Source organism: Budorcas taxicolor, chromosome 12 (genome assembly GCF_023091745.1).
Source record: "Budorcas taxicolor isolate Tak-1 chromosome 12, Takin1.1, whole genome shotgun sequence".
NCBI classification, from domain to species: domain Eukaryota; kingdom Metazoa; phylum Chordata; class Mammalia; order Artiodactyla; family Bovidae; genus Budorcas; species Budorcas taxicolor.
Window position 1 is genome coordinate 79,167,267 of NC_068921.1, and position 15,391 is coordinate 79,182,657.

General features: G+C 42.2%; 1 protein-coding gene across 1 annotated transcript in view; it reads right to left on the reverse strand.

The window, feature by feature from the left end:
• Positions 1 to 8,584: 8,584 nt before the first annotated feature.
• Positions 8,585 to 15,391, reverse strand: part of CCDC168 (coiled-coil domain containing 168) — a 34,905-nt gene continuing 28,098 nt past the window's right edge. Inside the window, exons 5-7 of the mRNA XM_052650045.1 lie at positions 12,442 to 15,271; positions 9,367 to 11,079; positions 8,585 to 9,309 (exon numbers count right to left, since the gene is read on the reverse strand). Coding sequence (XP_052506005.1) covers positions 8,585 to 9,309; positions 9,367 to 11,079; positions 12,442 to 15,271 — 5,268 coding nt within the window. The remainder of the gene's footprint in view (positions 9,310 to 9,366; positions 11,080 to 12,441; positions 15,272 to 15,391) is intronic.

The following is a 15,391-nucleotide window of genomic DNA, read 5'->3' on the forward strand; positions in this document are numbered from 1 at the left end:
AAGAGGGGCTCAGAGGAGACTGAAGCTCCCAGAGTGCCTCCCTTCTGTCTGTCTGGAAACACAGCCTCAAGTAGCTGCCTTTGGAATCTCATACCTGATCTTTAGAGCTGATGTGAATTGTGTATCCTGTTCTCTAATGAATCAGAGATTCAACAAATTAGAGATCAAGCTTTGGAACTGGACTGGGGGCAGAACTCAGATGCTGCCCATTAACTGGTGACTTTGGCTTCCCCGGTGGCCCAGATGCTAAAGAATCCGCCTGCAATGGAAGCGACCCTGGTTCAGTCCCTGGGTCAGGAAGATGCCCTGAAGAAGGGCATGGCTACCCACTCCAGTATTCTTGCCTGGAGAATCCCACGGACAGAGGAACCTGGCAGGCTACAGTCCATGGGGTCCCAAAGAGTTGGACACAACTGAGTATCACATTCATTGTTTCTTTTTTGGCCAAGTTGTCGAAATTTTGAACCTCAGTCACCTCATCTATAAAATGGGAGTGGTTAATGCTAGGGTCCACTTGACGAGTAAATGATATAACATATATCAAGCATGCCTGGTGCTTGATTGGTCTTGGCTGATGAACTTTCTCCCATATCCATGGGAACAGGAGTTCCCTAAATAAATGGTTATTTGTGGTCTGGTCACAAGGCTCTGCGTTGTTCGTCAGGACCTCAGGATGGTATTATATAGTGTTTAGAATGTACATTGCGATGTATTTACTCCCTTTGGAAAATGATAAGGCAGCAACAGCTGAGTTTTGAAGAACTGATGACATGTTAGCTTGGGATGAACACAGAGCAATGCTGAGTCCTGGTAAATTTACTGTGCAGCCACTCATAATCAGTTGAGATTCTTGGATGAAGGGCACACTTTCCTTTCCAGAGTTCCAGTCTATTTTTGTCAGCAAGGAGAAGTGATATGGCTTATTTTGTAACAATTCTTATAATCCGATGATGAAATGTGTGTTCTAAATCTACTAATCAGTTGGCGAAGACGTAGTATTGTGCTTTTCTGGGTATTTAGAGGGAATATCTGAGTCGCTGTGAAAGCCATGGGATGGTTTGTATGTTGTGCAGAAAAATCAGAAAGAGTCCTGTGGCAGTTTTTTTTTTTTTTTAAACTAGCAAATATATATGGAATTTATGAGTCTTAAAATGAAATCAGTGAAAATATACAAATTTAGTGGTCAATATGTTCTCCCTTAAGGGGACTATGAATTAAAAAAAAAATGGAACTTTAACTTGTATCAAGCTATCGCTTTTAAAAAAGGCATCTGATTGATTGACTGATTGATTGATCTGGCTGTGCTGGGTCTTCACTGCGGCACACAAGATCTTTAGTTGCAGTACGCAAACTCTTAGTCACAGCATGTGGGATCCAGTTCTCTGACCAGGGATCAAACCCAGGCCCCCTGCATTGGGAGGTCAGAGTCTTAGCCACTGGACTACCAGGGAAGTCCCCAAGTTATCACTATTTGCTACAAGTAACAGAATTGCTTTCCGCCAACTCCCCCCTTCTCCTTTTGGAGTTTTCTTGATCCCTTTCTCCCATTTCATCCACACCCCATCTCATATCTCAGACAGCCTTCAAGACTGGTTTTTGTTTGTTTGCTTGGTTTTAGGTTCCACCTATAAGTAAGATCATATGCTTGTGTCTTTTTCTATCTGACTTATTTCACTTGGTCTTCCCTGGTGGCTCAGATGGTAAAGAATCTGCCTGCAATGCAGCAGATCTGGGTTCAATCCCTGGGTCAGGAAGATCCCCCGGAGAAGGAAATGGCAACCCCTTCCACTATTCTTGCCTGGAAAATCCCATGGACGGAGAAACCCGGCAGGCTACAGTCCATGGGGGTTGCTAAGAATCGGACACAACTGAGCGACTTTACTTTCACTTTTCATTCCACTGAGTATAAGACCCTCAAGTTCTATCCATGTTGTCACAAATGGCAAGATTTCATTCTTTTTTTTAAAGACTGAAATAAATAAATATATCTATGTATATGTATAAATATCTCACTTTTGCTTTGCCCATTTATCCATCAGTGCACAGTTAGGTCGTTTCCCTGTCTTGGCTATCCTGAATAATACTGCAACAGACATAGTTTCAAATGAGTGTTTTCATTTCCTTTGGATAAATACCTAGAAGTAGAAATGCTGGATTGTTTGGCATTCCTATTTTTAAGTTTCTGAGGAAGCTCCATACTTTTTTCCATAGTTGTGCTCTGGGGAGGCCAGTAGAGAATATTTCAGTGAAAGAATGGAGGCCTTTTAGAATGTGTGTCATGTGGATATTCTCATCTTATCACTCTAGTCATTCAGTTAATTCAACAAGTATTTGGGGAAGGAGATTTCTGAGAAGGGGAATAAATAGAGCAAAGGCCCTAGGTAAATGAATATCCGGAACATTCAAGGGACAGAAAGGAGGCCAGTGTGGCTAGGCTAGTGTAGTCAAAGGAAGAGAAATGTAAGATGAACTTGGAGGATTAGTAGACAGCCAGATCATGCAGGGCCTTGGCGGTTGTATGGACCTTTCTTTCTTTGAATAAGATGGAGATTCATTGGAGGGTTTGGATAGCAGAGAGTGCTTTCAGTATTTTTCTTTGTTTTCAGTTTTCAAAAATTTTATGATGGTGTATCTTGGCATGAATTTCTTTGGGTGTATCCTGTTTGGGAATTTCTCACTGATTCTTTCTTTGGTCATTTGCATTTTTTGCTACTGAGCCCATTCAATGAGCTTTTTAATTGAATTTTTCTGGCAAAATATTTTTCAATTGATTTTTCTATCTATTTCTTTTCTGTCATTTTTTCATTTGTTGCAAGAGTGCTTTTAATTGTTCACTGGAACATTTTTATGATGGCTGCTTTAAAATCTTGCACAGATTCTTGTCTTTTCTCACTGAAGTGAGATGACATGCTCCTGGTTCTTGGGGGATGACAGTAATATTTTCATATATCCTGGGCTTTTTTTTTCCAGTTCCTCTTTAAATCTTCTACGTTGGCTGTTATTAATAGTTTCCTATTTGGTGAAAGTCTGGGCACCAGCCTCAGTCTGTGGACACTTTACCCCTGGGCTGGGAGGGGGGGGGAGGTGAGTCCACTCTTTACTAGAGGACAGGGCATAGTCCACACTGGCACGGGGCCCAGGGGAGAGAGGAAAGTGTGTGATTTACTTGTGGTATTGATCTCAGGTGGCCTTGGCCTGCAACGGCTTGGAGCGGAGCTTGGGTTCCCAGCCAGAGGTGGAGGCTGGGCCATTGTGGAGAAAGCACCAGATCCTAGCCCCTAGTCCAGTGGTCGGTGACAAGGGCGCTGGCCCTTTGGCTTTGCAGAAAAGAATTCCCACAAAGACAGAAAGCAGTGAAGCAAGTATTTATTAAGAGGAAAAAAAATGAGTACAGTACATGTGGATAGACACACGGGCAGGGTCAGAGAGAGAGTTGCAGAGTCTTGCCCTCACAGTGGTTTCAGTTCAGTCGCTCAGTCGTGTCTGACTCTTGGCAACCCCATGGACTGCAGCAAACTAGGCCTCCCTGTTCATCACCAGCTCCCAAAGTTTACTCAAAGTCATGTCCATCGAGTCGGTGATGCCATCCAATCATCTCATCCTCCGTCGTCCCCTTCTCCTCCCACCTTCAATCTTTCTCAGCATCAGGGTCTTTTCAAATGAGTCAGTTCTCCGCATTAGGTGGCCAAAGTATTGGAGTTTCAGCTTTAGCATCACTCTTTCCTTTGAATATTCAGGACTGATTTCCTTTAGGGTGGACTGGTTGAATCTCGTTGCAGTCCAAGGGACTCTCAAGAGTCTTCTCCAACACCACAGTTCAAAAGCATCAATTCTTCAGCACTCAGCTTTCTTTATATAGTCCAATTCTCACATCCATACATGAGCACTGGAAAAACCATAGCTTTGACTAGTGGTTGAATTACTTTAATGGGGCATTTCTTCTGGGTTTCCTTTGGCCAATCATTTTGATTTGCCTGGTTCCCAGACCGTATGTGGCATATCTCGGGATCCTCCCATATACGCACACACACCTCTTAACCAAGATGGATTTTACCCAAAAGACGTCGCCTCCACGGAGCCTTTTCTGAGCATGTGTGGTCAGGGCGGTCTCCTGACTTTGAGAATAAGGACTATGTGGTCTGGGCGGGTCCCAGACACCTCGCCTTAAGCGTCCCGCTCTTCTTGTCATGCAGTTTCCATCCGCAGGGGCTGAATCTCCCATCGCTTTACCCTGGGGAGAGCCATCCGCCTCTTGCCTCAGTATCTGCAATAGAGCGGGTACTATCAAAAGCACCGTGTGCTGCTCAGCTTCCTCTTTCCTGATCCTTAGGGTACAGACAGCAGTCACTTCATGGGGCTTTTATTTCATCTACTCCTTTTGATAGCGTTTCTCTGGGCGTCCAAACCTGTGCCCCGTGGCGACTGGGAATCGGTTTAACTTGTGAGGGAAATAGAGCGACATCTGCTGGACACAGCGTGAACTGCTAGCTCAGGGAAGTTCACGGTTATTAAATGGTGCTACATTCCTCTCTAGAAGGCAATGGCACCCCACTCCAGCACTCTTGCCTGGAAAATCCCATGGACGGAGGAGCCTGGTAGGCCGCAGTCCATGGGGTCGCTAAGAGTCGGACACGATTGAGCGACTTCACTTTTACTTTTCACTTTCATGCATTGGAGAAGGAAATGGCAACCCACTCCAGTGTTCTTGCCTGGAGAATCCCAGGGACGGGGGAGCCTCATGGGCTGCCGTCTATGGGGTCGCACAGAGTCGGACGCGACTGAAGCGATTTAGCAGCAGCAGCACATTCCTCTCTATCACGTTAATTTCTTTGTGAAGCTGAGGTTTTTAGCTGTTGCAGAAAGAAAAGCAAGTACTGCGCCACGATTAAGTACGAGTGTCCAATCTGATTCCTAAAGTTCAAAACGTTGTGCAGTGCCCAACAGGCAGGCACACACATCCCACTAATAAGTGTGGTTATGAAAGAATGAAATAAAAATATTTTTTCTTTGAATTTATATATTTTTTCCAAGCAGCTCCTAAGCTGCTACGATATAAATCATAATTAAGTCATTTGAACATATGCTGCTTAACACATTATTGAGCAGGACATTTTTGCAGAAACAAATGCCTGTGGCCAGCAATTTTGTTATGTAAATAAATATTGAAACACTCCAGTCAGTAATGTTTGGGTAACAAAAGACGTATTAATACATCTCTGGTCAATAAGTTGTTATAATGTGCAGAACTGCTGGCTTATTTATTTTGCCTGAGGGGTGCAATGAAAAAAATCAGAAGCACTGAAGACATTGAGAGGGTTTGGGAACCTCTGACTTAAGGATGAATTCCTCCTGCTTTCTCTATTTCTTCCAAGTAATGAATCACGCCCTGCATGGGGTGCAGTTGTGTGCATAGAACTAGGAAATCCTCAGACCTAAGTTTTCATCTTGCTTATGACAAACACCATCTCTGCCTTGTCCTCCCCCAAGTTCCCTCATTACCTTAAAACTCAAACCTAAGTCTCTCTGTCCCCAGTTTTCATGGCACATGGACTACACCATCACCATCTGTTGTAACTTGGGTCTTTAAAGCCAAGAGGAAACATGTGCCTCGGCTCCCCCAGAGACTTGTTTCTAAAAGAAGGCAGGCCATTCAGGTCACCAGAAGACTTGGCTTGGGTGTTCATCATTTTGCCAGTACCCCCTCCACATGGGTAATTCTTGACTGATGTTGTTCAGTCGCTCAGTCGTGTCCAACTCTTTGCAACCCCATGGACTGCAGCACACCAGGCTTCCTTGTCCATCACCATGTCCTGGAGCTTGCTCAAACTCATGTCCATTGAGTCGGTGATGCCATCCAACCATGTCATCCTCTGTCATCCCCTTCTCCTCCCACCTTCAGTCTCTCTCAGCACCAGGGTCTTTTCAAATGAGCCGACTCTTCGCCCCAGGTGGCCCAAGTATTGGAGTTTCACCTTCAGCATCAGTTATTCCAATGAATATTCAGGGTTGATTTCCTTTAGGATTGACTGGTTTGATCTCCTTGCAGTTCAAGGGACTCTCAAGAGTATTCTCCAGCATCACAGTTCAAAAGCATCAATTTCTTCAGCGCTTAGCCTTCTCTCTGGTCCAACTCTCACATAGGTGACTACTGGAAAAACCATAGCTTTGACTATACGGACCTTTGTTGGCAAAGTAATGTCTCTGCCTTTTAATATGCTGTCTGGGTTTGTCCTAGCTTTTCTTCCGAGGAGCAAGTGTCTTTTAATTTCAAGGCTGCAGTCACCTGCAGGCTGGTGGACTATAGTCCATAGGGTTGCAAAAAATAGGACACGACTGAAGCAACTTAGCATGCATCTAACATGTAACTGTGTAACAGTCCTGTGTATGTGTGTGTGTGTGTGAAGTGGCTTCAGTCGTGTCTGACTCTTTGCGACCCTATGGACTGTAGCCCGCCAGGCTCCCCTGTCCATGCAATTCTCCAGGCAAGAATAGTGGAGTGGGTTGCCATGCCTTCCTCCAGGGGGTCTTCCCGACCCAGGGATCGAACCCACGTCTCTTATGTCTCCTGCATTGGCAGGCGGGTTCTTTACCACCAGCACCATCTGGGAAGCCCCGTAACAGCCCTAGAGAACATGTAACCATAGAATGGCTCTATATGGAAGATAAACATATGATAGGCACATAGCGGTAACAGCTCTAGTTTGCACTGCCAACAAGTGACAGGCAATCTTCTTTTTTTTAATTTTATTTATTTTTTGTTGCAGGGTGCTTGCTCTGTGACAGGGTGCTGGTCTCTGCCTTACATCAGTGTGAATCAGCCACAGGCTTACGTATGTCCCCCATCTCTTGAACGGCTCTTTCAGCTCCCACCCCAGACAGTATTCTGAAACGTACTTTACTCAAAATCCCGCATGCTGTGTAATCTACTTAAAGACCTTTAAAGGAACAAGTAGGAATTCAGAGTTAAATAATTTCAGTCTGAAATGGGGACACTATCAGCAGAATGCAAGCTATGGGAAACTCTATACAACAAACAACCTGGTTTCTTCGATTTGAAAAAAATGTCAGAAAAAAAAAAAAAAACCCAAGGGAATGGGAACCATTAGAAAATGACATTCATGAGAGCTGGAAATCATCTGACTAAATATTTGATACCAAGTAATTTCTGTTGCTTCTTAGATAGGAGATGGTTGTTTAAAATAATCTCTCTAGTAGAGATTTGTAAAATGATAAAAATTATATATCTGTGACTTGCTTCAAAACACTAATGGAGAAGTAGAGGAGGCAGGTGTGACTAGAGGTTAAAATTTTAGGGCTGAGTGAGGGGCACACAGAAGTCCATTATACTGTTGTCCTTTTTGTGCATATGTTCAAAATTCTCTACAATCGAAAGTAAGAAAATATTCGACTTGATTGTCAAACCTGACAGACCTGACTCACAGAAGATGCCAAGACCAGTATACTGATGACAGAATCTAGTCTGTGGCTGTAGCTGTGGGTCTTGGGGAGTTAATGTCTTGTTATTGTTAAATATCAAGAAGTGAAATAATTTCATTGTTTTTATTACTAAAAAAGTTCTGTGTAAGTTGTACAAAATTAGATACTTTCCTTGGTTTAAAAAAAAATTGAAATGTTTTATAATTTTCTATCAAGCACGCCCAAATATTCCACACACAGCAAATAATGCATTTCAAAGAGATCAAGGAGCATTTATAATAGGGGGAGGAGCATTGTTATTCCTAGCATGAATATAATGGGGATGAGTAAAATAAAATGATCAACATTATGGAATTTTTGAGGCAAAAAAAGATTTTTTTTTCCCCCAAGTGAGACCAATATTTTATTAACATACTAGAAATAAGCCAGCACAAAGTACATTCAAAAAAATTCACATGGTGCTAAAAATCCCACCACCACCCCACCCTCAGCCTCACAGATCTGGGCTTTCCCAGCAGCCCCTGGGCAGACTTGGCTTTTCCGGGCCTCCTCTAAGAGCCTGGGGGTGGGGTCTGAGGTCCTCAAGCGTGTTGATGCCCCAGCTATGGCAGGGGCAGGTCATGGAGATGCTGCAGGTTCTGCTCACCACTGGGGATGGTGACAAAGTCATCAGAGGAACCTGAGTCCTCAGGAAAGTATTTTTACTCCTGTATCTTGTGACACATGACGTTGTTCAGCCCTCGCTGCTCCCTGAAACTGTCTCCCTCTAGTATCTACGTCCCTCTGCCTTTCAGATTGTTCTTTCTCAACCTCATTGATGGGCTACACTTCTTCCAAGTCATCCTGCAGTCACTGGGGTGGGGTGGGGTGGGAAGGGGGCTTTGGCACCTGGGGGCTTCTCCTCTGGGGGCTTATAAGGAGATGGCACAAACTAAAGAGAGCTCTCCTGCACAGCTAGACCAAACCTAAAGTCATTCTCTTTCCCAACACGCCCTCCCAGAACAATAGATTCAAATCTACTGTAGGATGTCAGTTTAGAAAACACTCCATGAGGAAGCCATTTGACTGAATACGATTTTATTTTGCAAAGAATATCATCTTAGCAACCAGCTGTCCTCTGGAGATGAATCTTGAAATGGTAACATTTTTAATGAAGTAAGCTGAAGGACTCTAACAGTGATTCCAACAACTTTTTGGATGAGTTCCATATGCTGTAAGAAGTTGAAATCTTGGCCACCAGGGGAACTCTGAAGTTTCTCTTCCGTAAAGTTCTGGGGGGAATAGTCCAGCGAATGGTTTGGGGTATAATCTCCAGCGAGTCTGCTGGTATACAGGCATAAAAAAATGGCTGGTTTTGTTTTTTTTCAGAATGGAAGCTGATATCCTCTTGATGAGGTTTTGCTGATGATTTGTATTTACTTGGGAAATAATCCAGTCTTTCTGATTCATAAGCCCTCTCATCCTTCCTTCTTGTGTGTTTCTCTTTACTCTTTGTATAACTGTCATCACATTCCCAAGGCATGCTGTTCTTTCTAAAGAAGTCCAATTTGGCCTTCCTTCTTTCTCTGCTTTCTGCATGCCTGTGAGGTTTGCCTTGGCTTTTTGCAAGATGTAATTTAATATTGGATTCTGTTAAGGGAACTACAGAATTTTTCCCGCTTACTGTAGTCTGTGAAAGCATCTCCCCATTGAAAGAGATGGAAGAGGATACAGATGGAACCTCAACGGTATTTAAGGAGCTGTGACACCACAGGTCAGGGGGCTGCATTTTGGAGGACCACCCACGTTTCCTGCTTTTGCAGCATTCATGAGATGATGGCGTCATTTTGGAGGACGATCTGTGTTTCCTGCTTCTGTGGGATTCACAAGAAGGTGGTGTAATACTGGAGGAGGACCTGTGCATCCTGCTTTTATGGGATCCGTAAGAATGGGGTGTCACAATTGACGAATGTTGTCGATGACCTCGAAGATGATGGGAACCCGAATCTTCACTGTAATGTGGTTTCAAACCCATTTTGGCTTTCTTCTTGTAGAGATTTTCCACAGGTATGCCTTTCTGTAATTCAAATAGAATAGTCTCCGCTTCCTGCCTTAAATAAGGGGTGGCATCTAAAAAGATAAAGTCTTCACTCTCATGTACATCATGAGGTGAGCATTCCTCCAAGTTATCTGAATTCTCAATATCTGTCTGACTGTCAGTAAAATCTTCAGAATTATGAGTTGAATGGGAACTGCCTGCATCCTGAGCCTTTTTCTGAATCATTAAATCAACAGATTCATATGTACTTGTTTCTTGAAACCATACATGACATTGTTTATCTTTTTCTGGAGTCACATGAGATTTTAACTTAGAAAGAGCCATGCTATCTTTCTGCACTGTGCTGTGTTGATCAGGGTCAGGGGCACACAGCTGGGTAGGTGCCAAGAAATTTCTGACTAATGATGAGTTTTCATGGAAACTTTGTGTTTTGAAAGGGATATGTTCTAATGGTTGTGTATTAATGGAATGACCGCCACTTCCCCCACTGCTATCTACCTTTTTACATATTGTAACTGTCTGTAATTTCAGACTATGTTTGGGAAATACAACTGGGTTAGGGAACATCCTTGCAACTGGAGAACCCAGGAGAAAACGGAGGTATTTGTATTGTAAATCAAGATCTATTTGATGAAGAGAGTCTTCCTCAAAAAGTAACAAAACTCTGTTTCTTCGTTTTGGTACTTTGACCACAGAATGAACACATTTAGATAAAGGTTTCCGTCCATCCTGAGCACTGGCCATTGTGTAAGAGTCCCTTACAATTCTGGGAAAGGCTTTCATTTGAATCTCCAGTGTCTTCTTAGAAAAGTGTATGAGGAGTTTGTTCTTCTCTCCTACTGAGCAGTTCTGGAGAATATGAGGCAATGTTTTCTCTCTAGCGGAAGTCAGTGAAGGTGCTCCACTTTCTAGCGCTTTCATCCGCTTTAACTTTGTAATGTTCACTGCCTCTTCACTACCTCTTGAAACATTAACAGTCAGTGACTTCATACAATTGACAGGAAGTGAGTCTTTTTTGGATTCGCATTTTAGGTTAAATTCTATAGTGTCAATCCCTTCCAGAGGCAAAAAGAACATTTGTTTATGTCTTGGATAGAGCTTCCAACTGTTATGTTTTGAAACAGCCAATTTTTGATAAAAGCTGAACCTTTGGAAGGATTGTTTTACCACCTCTGGTATTAAATTCAGTCTTATTTCAGGTGCTTTTGATTCTAAATGATTTGTGAGCTTAACTTTTTCTTTGCAAGTAAAATTTTCTAAAATAGGTTTTGGCTGCAATTCAGGACGCATTGTCATGGATAGTGTACTTGGACCCCTTGTGAGACGTGGTGACTTCCAATCAACAGGTTTATTGTCTTTTGCTTTTTCAAGGTTTTTAGGAAAAAACGTGTTTTGAATTATGTTTTTTATCTGGGATTCAAGAACATTTTTAATTGCTTCACAAATAGGAATCATAATTTCTGCACTTGGACTATATCCCACTGGTTTTCTTTCATTACCTTTAGCTTGTGGTTGAATAGGCACAACTCCTAGAGAAGTTTCTTGTTGCTGGACCTTTTGCATGGCTGTGTCCTGTACAAGTTCACTCTGATCCCTATGATCAAGTGGCGAGGCACACCCCGTGATATCAACGAGTTGAGTCTCATCTTGCAGTTCTTCTACCCTTGGAGGAGAACTGTTCATATTTAGGGTGCTTTTCATGTGAGTTTCCACATTTTCCTTTGGATTTGTAGACATGATTAGACACCCTGTAGGTGTCTCAGTGGGTTTTGGTGCCTTTTCTTGCTGGATCATAAGCATGTCAGGTTCTTTTACAATCCTTTCCACATTTTCCTTTGGATCTTCAGACATGATTAGACACCCTGTAGCAGTTTCAGTGGGTTTTGGTGCCTTTTCTTGTTCAACCATAAGCAAGTCAGGTTCTTTTACGATCTTTTCCACATTTTCCTTTGGATCTTCAGACATGATTAGACACCCTGTAGCAGTTTCAGAGGGTTTTGGTGCTTTTTCTTGTCCAACCTTAAGGAAGTCAGGTTCTTTTATGATCCTTTCCGCCTTTTCCTTTGGATCTTCAGACATGATTTGACTCCCTGTAGGAGTTTCAGAGGGTTTTGGTGCCTTTTCTTGTTCAACCGTAAGTGAGTCAGGTTCTTTTATGATCCATTCCACACTTTCCTTTGTATCTTCAGACATGACTAGGCACTCTCTAGGTTTTTTAATGGGTTTTGGTGCCTTTTCTTGTTCAACCTTAAGCAAATCAAGTTCTTTTACGATCCTTTCCACATTTTCCTTTGGATCTTCAGACATGATTACACACTCTGTAGGTGTTTTAATGGGTTTTGGTGCTTTTTCTTGTCCAACCTTAAGGAAGTCAGGTTCTTTTACGATCTTTTCCACATTTTCCTTTGGATCTTCAGACATGGTTAGACACCCTGTAGCAGTTTCAGTGGGATTTGGTGCCTTTTCTTGTTCAGCCATAAGCAAGTCAGGTTCTTTTATGATCCTTTCTGCATTTTCTTTTGGATCAGACATGATTAGACATGCTGTAGGAGTTTCAGTGGGTTTTGGTGCCTTTTCTTGCTGGATCATAAGCAAGTCAGTTCCTTTTACGATCTTTTCCACATTTTCCTTTGGATCTTCAGACATGATTAGACACCCTCTAGCAGTTTCAGTGGGTTTTGGTGCCTTTTCTTGTTCAACCGTAATAAGCGAGTCAGGTTCTGTTATGATCCATTCCACGCTTTCCTTTGTATCTTCAGACATGACTAGACACTCTCTAGGTTTTTTAATGGGTTTTGATGCCTTTTCTTGTTCAACTGTAAGCAAGTCAGGTTCTTTTATGATCCTTTCTGCGTTTTCTTTTGGATCAGACATGATTAGACGCCCTCTAGGTGTTTCGGTGGGTTTTGGTGCCTCTTCTTGTTCAACCATAAGCAAGTCAGTTTCTTTTACAATCCTTTCCACATTTTCCTTTGGATCTTTAGACACGATTAGACACTCTGTGGGTGTTTCAGTGGGTTTTGGTGCCTTTTCTTGTTTGATCATGAGCACGTCAGGTTCTTTTATGATCCTAGAGATATCCTGGCCTGGAACAACCCTTTCGTTTGTTTGTGGAGCTAAATATTTATTTATTTCTCTGCTGAGGTTTGCTTCTGATTTGGTGTTAGGAAGTTTGCGCATTTGTTGGTTTACCATGAAGGGCTGGGAATCCTGTGGAATTGTGTTTGTAAAATTCTGGTTCCCTTCTTTCACAATGCTTGAACTGTCCCTCTTCATAGTTTCACTAGTATTTGGTGATTTCTTCTGGAATTCTGAAATATGGGTTCTCTTTGCACTTTCTAGGTTTGTCTGAGATTTTACTGGGTCTTTAGTCTGAGATGGACTCACTGTGGAAATAGAAAGACTTCTGATAAATATTTCTGAGGCATCTCCTCTTCTCAAAGCTATTTTCTTTGATTTGTTAAAGTTATACTCTAATTTCTTTCGATTGCTTGGAGTACCTCGTCCCGTGTTGCCTAGAATCTGTGAAATTGGATGTTTTTGGATTTTCATATTTAAATGTTTGGGGCCCAATTCTCTTTTCAAGTCTGCTATTGTTAATCTGCCTTTCTGGCCTCCTAATTTTGGAGAAAGAGGAATATAGGCATAAAATGAATCCAGAGCATGTTTTTGAAGCATTTTTTGTAGTTGAATGTCATGTTTTGCACTGGACACTTCTCGTTCCTTTTTCTGTTTTTGCTTGATTGGGCATCTGTTTGCCACAGGAGTGATTACCTGAGTCTTAATCTGAGGCTCCTCTGCCTTTAGAGATGCCGTGTTCAGGTTTATGGTATTGCTTGTGTCCATTTTTATTGTCTCCTCCTCCAGATTAACAATGGTGTGTTTGTGCATTTCTATTCTGTCCTCTTCTAGACGGACAGCTATGTTTGTATCTATTTTTAATATCCCTTCTTTCATTTCTAACTTTTTTTGCTCCAGATTTCCAGCAGAGCCAGTGTCAGTTTCGTCTTTTCCCCCCGCATCTCCAGATTGAAGTGGAAAAGTCCAGGAGGAAGCAGACTTCTGAAGCGCTTCTAGACTCTGTGCCTCTTTATCTGGAACAAGCAATGTCTGCTCCTTTTTCTTTCTTTGGGCGTCAAACTCTGTCATACCCGTTCGTATTCCTGGGAGCTTTTGTATTCCAGGGCACACTGTAGTTTGCTTGCGCACATCTATTTCCAATGATGTCCTTTGCTTTACATGTTGCAGTGGAATTTTCAGAGAAAGACTAGAATCCACTCTGGTCTTTTGTCCACTCCCAGACTGCAGCACCACTTGCTTTTTCATGACAATTTCTTGATCTGCATTTTGGAGTGCATCTGACTCTGTGAGATTCATTTCCTCAAGGGGTTCCTTTATCTGTGGTGCTAACACGTTGGGAGGGGACATTTCCTTTGTTTTTCCATTGTTTTGTCTATCTTCTTCTGGCTTATCCAGTTTACATAGATCTGTAGATGCTGGAGATGCTTGTGATAAAGCTTCTTGTTGGTGGTGGACATCTTGCTTGGAAGCAGAAAATCCTTCTGAACTGACAGGGGAGCCGAGTGTGGCATATATTTCCTTGGATAATTTCCTTGGCAGTGAAACCAGAATGTGAGGACTTATCTTATGGTTTAAGTTATTCATTATTTCTGTTTCTTTCTTCAGACTTTCAATTTTAGTGAGATCCATCATGGGGAAGGAAAGAATTGTAGCCAAAGTTTCTGGTTTGTATTTTTCTTGCTGAGCCTCTGACCCTGCAAAGAAACATTCTAGCCTTTTCCCACTTTTTATAGTACCATACCCTGTGACATAAAAGTCTTCCTGCTGTGAATTTGAAAGTAACCGACTCACATCTCCTTCAGATTTGACTTGTAGAGGTTCCCTCCTTTGCAGTACACTGATCACAAAGTTTGATGTCCACTGTTGCATGGCGTCTTCTGGCACTGAGCATTCTGCATTTTTAACAATTTCCCTCTCACCAGCAGCTGATTCTCTCATTGCTGTTTTCTGGGTATCTGATGTTTCCTGGAGATGTTGCTGTGAACCAGAGGATCCTGTGATTTCTGGTGTGTCTTTGTCTGTTTTGCTCCCTAAATCTAAATAAAGAGGTGCAGAAGGGATAGAAAGAAAAGTCCTTGTCAGGACCATGCTTGGTTCATCTTTATCTTTGTGTACTTTTTCCCCTGGCTCTTTAATAACATTCAACACAAATTTCTTTGTACTAAGGACATCTGGAATTGGTGAAATCGCTGATTTTTTGTGATGGGTCCGTAGCCTCATATCTACATTTTTCACATCAAGCTTTTTTTCTTTCTCTGACATGCATTGTTTTCTTTTTATTACATCACCGCTGATTCCCTTTGTATCTGTTCTCTTCTTTGCATCTGATAATGCTGAAATCATTCGTGGAAGTAGAGAGGGTTTCTTAATTCCAAGCTTTCCTTCATCTACTTGTGTGCCTCTGTCCAATTTCAGTTTAGCTGGAGGTGTGGCAAGATAAATATTTCTTACCATCTTACCAGGTGGTTTACCTTGAGTTTCCTGTTTCTTTTGCTCTGTCCCTCCAAGGTTCAGATACAATTCTGATCTGTGGAGTGTATATGAAGAAGGCGATTTCTTGGACTTCAAAATTATATATTTGGTGTGCATCACACCTCTCCTATCTACTGATTTTTCTCTGTCCCTCTCTTCTTTCTCAGGAATACGTTGTTCCTCATTTTGAACATCTTTCCTGGAATCACGACTAATTGAATATGTATGTATCATTTGCCCTGCCTTTGATATTCTCCCCAAAGCAGACCTTCTATGTGCTAGCATTTCCTCATCAACTTGTACTTCTTTATCCAACTTGAGGGCAGGGATAGATGGTGACGAAATAGAAAATTTGGTCAGGTT